The sequence below is a fragment of the Penaeus japonicus genome, unplaced genomic scaffold (genome assembly GCF_977035675.1).
Source record: "Penaeus japonicus unplaced genomic scaffold, GWHDUDI00000001_assembly GWHDUDI00000034, whole genome shotgun sequence".
Lineage (NCBI taxonomy): Eukaryota > Metazoa > Arthropoda > Malacostraca > Decapoda > Penaeidae > Penaeus > Penaeus japonicus.
In genome coordinates, this window is record NW_028234436.1 from 17,205,346 (window position 1) to 17,212,845 (window position 7,500).

The 7,500-nt window shown below is 36.3% G+C and overlaps 1 protein-coding gene across 1 annotated transcript in view; it reads right to left on the reverse strand.

Annotated features, from left to right (window-relative positions):
• AdipoR (adiponectin receptor) overlaps positions 1-7,500 on the reverse strand; it is a 30,165-nt gene that overhangs the window by 287 nt on the left and 22,378 nt on the right. Inside the window, exons 4-7 of the mRNA XM_043009316.2 lie at positions 5,805-6,000; positions 4,851-5,038; positions 4,513-4,706; positions 1-3,713 (exon numbers count right to left, since the gene is read on the reverse strand). The exon at positions 1-3,713 is cut by the window's left edge and continues 287 nt beyond it. Coding sequence (XP_042865250.1) covers positions 3,564-3,713; positions 4,513-4,706; positions 4,851-5,038; positions 5,805-6,000 — 728 coding nt within the window. The 3' untranslated portion in view covers positions 1-3,563. The remainder of the gene's footprint in view (positions 3,714-4,512; positions 4,707-4,850; positions 5,039-5,804; positions 6,001-7,500) is intronic.

Here is a 7,500-nt window from a genome sequence, read left to right on the forward strand (position 1 = left end):
TAACAAACACCTCGTAACTTGTATCTTAAACATCTCTGAGGCATAACAGGATCAGATGATGGTTGTGCTGTATGCACTGGTCACTGTAAACTTGAAGTCCCATAGGGCATACTTTTAAAGGGTTATTACCGGGACGATGATCAAGAACATGAGAACACTCGCACCAAGGGTTTCTCTTACCCTCCTTTACATTTTTAAGATTAATGTACAAACCTTTTTTAATTACAGTATAGGATTAATTAAAATAAAATAAAGGAATTCTGACGTAAATATAAGACGTCATGTTACAGTTCATTTACATTGCGTATGAACTTACAATACCACTTCTTTCCACTGTCAGTAATGAGTGTATGTATTTTATCTTTTGGCATGGGATCCACTGTATGAGACTGCCGAAAATTAGTGACATTTTCAATATCTTTTACACTGCAAGGAAACCCTTATTATTTTCATCAGCGAAAGATTGTCAATGGCCAAAAATGTTTGGTTACTTTTCAGTTAACTGCAGGTCCTTTAAAAGTACCTTCATGGCACTACATGGGAGATATGCTGGGCAACATGAAAAGGGAGGTGCCCTAAATCTCATCACATTAATATTAATGATAAAAAGCAGTTGCATTGATGGTCATACTGCTGATTATGAGCAACAGTGATAGTCAATAAAAAATGAAGTCATGGTATGATTAACAGATGATCTGCCACAGAATGTGAACCTAAACAAACCACATTTATGGTTGTCTTGTAATTCTGACATTTTGCAAATTATGGTGGGCTAATTGGATTAAGAAATGAATAAATTTACTATTCAAAATTTATAGTATATGTATAGAGGGTATATACATACCCATAAGATTATATTTCTTTTATTTTTTTTTACAAATATAAAGCTTAAAGCTTTCATTTCTTATCAATATTCTTCTCGTAAACATGGTAATATTTCATGTCCCTTTAATTAGATGTAGATTTGCATTCCTTCTACATGGAGATTTCATATGCAAGATTATGTGCTCTGATAAATGATGCACTTTTTCAACCAAATACTTGTGCTACATCATCTTGAGACTCATAAAATGTCTGGAAAGGTTTCATCATCTTTTCTGTAATATTCTGGACAAGTTTGTGGTCTCGACTGATAACACAACACACCGAAGAAATTAAAAGTAGTAGTTAAAAGATACTGACTTCTCTACTGAATCCAAACACTCAAATTAGTACTATAGTAGTAATGTAATTTTTTTTAAATTAAAAAGACAAATCAATGATATCATCCATTCAACGGCTGCTGCAATCTGCCACAGAAGAGCAGCTCCTAAATCTAGAACAATTTCAAAACCCAACATCAAAACATCATATCATAGAAGGATGACCAGAAAGTAAATCCTACAGCTTCACAAATACTATAAAAAATACACCTCAAATATAGAAATTTATATCTTCGTCTTCACAATAAACAGTAATACTAGTTTTCTTACCATTCATTGTCAGTTATAAATGCAGAAGGAAATTAATTAGCATATTAACCTCTGGCATCATTTTTCTGATCTTATTTTGATCTACTAATACACACAAAGCTTTTTGTACCATTTCACACCAAATTATCATACATTATTGCAAAGCTACAAGAGAAAAACAGACAGCTCTCTTCAGTGACAACTGAAAACTGCAATTTTTCTTGCTCCCTCTCTAAGAATTCACTATGCCCACTTCCTGCTACAGCACATAAACATGATGTGCATATTCCTGCACATGCACAGCCACACATACATACATACATACACACACACAGACACACATCATTGGAACACGTATGCATGCACACATAACTGAGTAGGCTAAATGTGTGCTATATTTATGTATGCAATAATCAGAAGTGACAAAATCTTCCAACTCTTTTCATAAAGGGTAAATAGGTAAAACAGGTAATTAATTTCACCAGCTATCAAGTTGTACTTGAGGATAATAGCTTCTGAGCTAACTGTGTATGTCCATATGTGTAAGTATGTGTGCATGAATGCTATGTGCATGTGCAGTGTGTGTGTGGGATTTGTATGCAGTGTGAGTACACTTGTGTATTGTGTATTGTGTATTGTGTATTGTGTGTGTGTGTGTGTGTGTGTGTGTGTGTGTGTGTGTGTGTGTGTGTGTGTGTGTGTGTGTGTGTGTGTGTGTGTGTGTGTGTGTGTGTGTGTGTGTGTGTGTGTGTGTGTGTGTGTGTTACTTTACTATGATACTCCTGAATAAAATCAACATTTTAACTATTCAAAAATACCAGTACAACTGTTTCATAGTATGCCACACCATTTAGATCAAAATCACATATCTATAATTTATGAATAAAGGGCAGATTTAGAGTACTGGATACTTCTGCATATGCAAATATCAAAAACTCAGTAAATTAATTGTGCTGAAACTGTAAAATCCTAACAATCAAAAGTGTATCAGATCTTGTAATGGAAATTATCCTATTGGCATTTTCTGTGCCAGTCCTATAAACACAAAACCTACAAAAATTTCAGGACAACTGCAGGGCAACATCAAAAATAAAAATAAAATTGTGTGCAACAGTACAGTTTACAATACTAAACGACAAAATTCTTCACTGAAAAGAGCACTGTACTTCCTTGCTCTCTAAGCATGTGTAGTCACAGAAAATCCTGCTTATGGAATGATTAAAATTTTCTTAATGCTTCTGCTCATACAATCTTAGTTCCTCAGTGTCTTGAGGTAACCTACTTCACCTTCGAAATAGCTCTGATTAGAAGAAAATGAAGAGAGAGAAAAAAAAAAAAACATACTTTTAACCTTTCCCATATACAATAAGGTCTTCCAGGTGTTCCAAAACTCATTCTAAATTTAATCTAACTGCTCTCTTTGATATTCTGAACTGACTGATCCTTTAATAGATTCTCATTTCTTAGTATTTAAAAAAGGTACATGCTTCAGAAAGATTTAATTGTTTACACATTACAGGTTTTAGAGTAAAAATAAAATTATATCACAAAAAACAATAGGCTCTTTAACTAAATATATGCTTCTCTAGAAAATAAATGCTCAATATAGACATTCATAACACCTCGCCTGCAAAAAGTAATAATGAAAATTCATATTCAAATTTACCTACTTCTCTTTTCCATTCTCCAATCACATTTGAGACTGTATGACACACAAAACTATAATACAATAAAAAAAAAAAAAAAAAAACATGATTCTATTCAATTCGTTTTAAGTCCACGTATTTAACACACCTTCAAGATTGTCACAAAAAAAAATGCCACTTTGAAAATTACAACTTGCACATTTTATTAGATTGCCTAGTTTGTGATAATCTTAGCAGACACTAAAATAGTTTAACACTAACACTGGCCTCCTTAAATGTCCAACCTGATGCCTGCATATCTGCCATATTTCACATACATTCATAAAAAGGTAACAAAGTAGAAAAAATAAAAAAAATAAATAAATAAAAATAAACAAAATGAAGACTTTAATAAAGAACGTCAAAATCATCAAAGAAATAGTAAGATTCTTTCACACTCGCATATATGTCTAACATTTCATAAATCCTAAAGGATGTCCTGCGCTTCAATCGCTGCCAGATTTTCTGCTGTACAGTCCCCGTGTGTAAGGCGGTACATGGCCATCTCGGATATTCCATGATAGTGGACGAATGCTGCAGCAATCACCAGAATGTGGAAGATTTGGTGACTCTGGAACTGTAAAGAAAAATAATAATAAATAAATAAAATAAGCAAAAAAAAATCCATTGTGAGCAATTGTTGAATGTCATTAATATAAGATATATACATATACATTATAAATGACAATTATTTAAATATAAATGAAGAGAATAAATCCAAAACATACAGTCTACCCTCATTATAACAAACTACAAGGGGGGGAAGCCATGTCAATATAATCACAAATTCCATAGTCACCACAGGATCCCTGAAATTCTTACCAAGCCCTAATGATTATTCCCTAACTGTGGCTCCAACTTCAGCTGATCTCAGGACCAACTAACTGAAGATGAAGCATTGAGTATGTGATACATTTCTCAACATTCTATTTACCAAATTATGTATTTCATAAGTATACACTGCAGTAGAGAGGGGGGAAGAAAGGGAGCTGAGGAACATGAGGAAGTAAGGGAGGCAGTGGTGTGGACTTGAGCTGATGTCTTGAGAGACTTGCTAAGTAAAGTACAACTCATACCTAACTAGGATAATTCCATAGTAGTAATAGACAACTACTTCTGCTACTACAATAAATGGTATTGCAAACAAACACAACCAAATTACAAAAATTTAAGCATAAAATCATGTAACACGAAAGACAACATCCATAATACCAACTCCAGCTTGCCTCTCTCAAACATAGCCATATACCAGAGCCAAGCTGTTGGCTTCATTATAGTGTGATCTGTTATAGTGAGGGTAGAGTGTCCCAAATGCCATGGGACCTTATCAAAAATTTATCCAAATATCAAAAACCAACACTCTCTCGAATACTCACCCAAAGATCACATTTGCCTGGGAAGAATCTTTCAGGAACACGTACAGCATAAAGTAGGGCACCCAAGACATACAATGCCCCCATAAGAATAAGCCAGCCTAAGGAAGCACGTGTGATGGCATAGTCAAATCCTTCAATCAGAGTGTAGTGCACAGCGGGGATGATTCCTGACAAACCAAATGTCAAGAATACGGCTGGAAATAAAATGAAAAGAAAACCATGAATGTATGACAGATGGGGCACTAATATAATTTCAAAAATAACACTACTAATATTAATTTTTACAGACAAAATACTATTTTTCATAATGAAGTAAAAAATAAGCTTGCAATACCAACCTGCTCGCAATGGTCTAAATGTTGGTGTGCTAAACTTCTCCCATAGAGATACAACAATTGTGGTGATACCAAGTAGGACCACTGCAGTTAGATATATTAGCTTTGGTTGGAAGTCACAGTAAAATCCATAGTACAACCATGGTACGAAGGATCCCATAATCAGCAAGGCAATACCGCAGTAGTCCAATCTAGGGTGGAACAGAATAAAGTTATTTGCTGGAAATTATTGTATTTGTACATCTTCTAGATAAATCATTAATACACGCAAACACATTTACTAAGCTAAAAATCCATATAGGTATTGATGAAAACATGTGCGCACTTACTGACCTCACACATAAAAGGCCTATTAGTGTGGCTTGAAAGCCACATCAATATAAGCTCTAATTAATGTTTGCTCATCAGAATATGGTTTGCTAACAAATTTTGCTAATGACAAGTGGCAACTTTGCAAACTACATATAGGCAAAAGGCACAGTAATTTTACAGATGTAATATTGGTTCTGATCTAAAATTTCCTAGACATCCTAGTAAGAATGAATTTTCATTCTTCTTAACAAAACCTATATCATTTTGCTTTTATACAAACAAGTTTACATTATGTCCTAAACAATCTTCTCCATTGGGAAATGTGTGAATATTGGCTTGGAGCCATGGAATTAGTAACTAAAAAGACTACATTCCACTGGCTTGGCTGAGCTAAACACAGACTTCGGCCTCCTGCTGTGTTGTCCCACTATCAGATCCTCATTCACACAAATTTACTACAAACAAACTCACACACTTTCCAAAACACCAAGGCAGACATGTTCAAATATAAACTTGTGTGTGTGTGTGTGTGTGTGTGCACGTGAGCGTGTGAGTGTGCGTGCGCGTGAGCGTGTGCATGTGTGTGTGCAAGTCGTCAAACGGTAATCTATTCACTATTAAAAGAATACTCCAAAAGCAACCTACTTGCTAAAGAGTTTCCCCACAAACTCTGAGTGACATGAGACTGTATGGAAGGTGAAGGAGAGGCCAAGGCAGAAGATGGCACCAATGAAGAACGCAGTGAATACGAGCTTCTCCTTGATGTCAACCTGCACCCAGTGTTGGCCGAGCGATGATCCCGTCAAGAAGTACACCATGACTCCGATGAATGCCATGCATCCTGAGGGAGGAAATAGTGATTAGTATTTAGGATAAACTATGATGCCAAGCTAAAGTATATTGCATTTTATTTCATATCACTCCAATATAATACCGGGAATAAAAAGGTTGACATTGTGATTTGTACAAAAGTATCAAAAGATATCAAATACAGAAGGTAATATCCTTTAAATAGTCAAGTCTAGTTCCATATTTCTTATCCCTCCCCCAAAAGAGGAATTGTAATACTTCTTAAACTAAACACCCCAAACAACCCTACTGGTTCTCATGTTACATTCTAAACCAACTGATTTGATAATAGACATCCAAAATGGCTTTACAAGATAATGATTTATCAAAATTATCTCATGCTTTCCTCCCTGTCTTCTGTGTACAAGCAATGTTATCTAATTTCTTTTGTAAGAGTGCCACTTTGGTAGAAAAAATTCAATTTGAAATATGCCCCTTATGCAAACACTACATATTGTCACATGATACTACATATCAAATTAACAATTTATTGAGTAAATACAATAGTATACGAATTTTACCAAAACTAGAACTTTCAAGATCTGGATTTTAGCGCGCGGCCGTGTGAGCGACTCTGTGTGTGTGTGTGTGTGTGTGTGTGTGTGTGTGTGTGTGTGTGTGTGTGTGTGTGTGTGTGTGTGTGTGTGTGTGTGTGTGTGTGTGTGTGTGTGTGTGTGAGAGAGAGCGACTGTGCGCGTGCGTGTTTGCCCGTGTACATATAAAGGGTTGCGCTCAATATATTAATTTCGTACGAGGTAATACTGATAAGGCCATGACAAAATTAATAACCATCCCATCCGAAAAGAGGCATTTTTTGTGTGCTTATATCTACTCTGATTGATTTTGTTGTTTAGCCTCGCAAAGCATGAGGCGTAGTAACACCTCCCTTTCTCCTATACCGAACTAATTCAAACGAAACCCGAGCTGGCCTTGCACTCGATGTTGCAACCTACGCAATCTACCGCTGCGGTTTCCACGCTGTCAGCCATAGACGGTGGCGGCAGCGACGAGTTTTCATAGCAACTGACCCATCACCCTTCTTCGGCTAACGCAATTCATCATCATCTCTAAATCATAAAATGAATAATTCTACATACATACACACATACTAATCCCTTGCAAGTCATGAGAGCCATGTGCCATAAGCATTCCCCGAACACTTAGACAACGCTAAGAATAACACACAGCACACCTTTGAGACGAACCTAGCGCTCCGCATGCACAGCCGGAGAATGCGGTTATCCTTTTGAAATCGTGCCAGCACAGCACGTGAAAGCCCGCCCTCGCGATGCAACACTCCATTACGCGGTCTTCGGGCTGCCAAGACTGAGAGAGATTGCAGCATCCCACCGCTTGGAATACGAGTAATTACACCACTAAATGGCCACGTGATAGGTGTATATCAACCACAAGAACTAGTTCCCGATAAAAGCGGATCAAATTAGTCATCACCGCTAACCTGAGGAAGACGTTTCTGGCGACGACAATCACT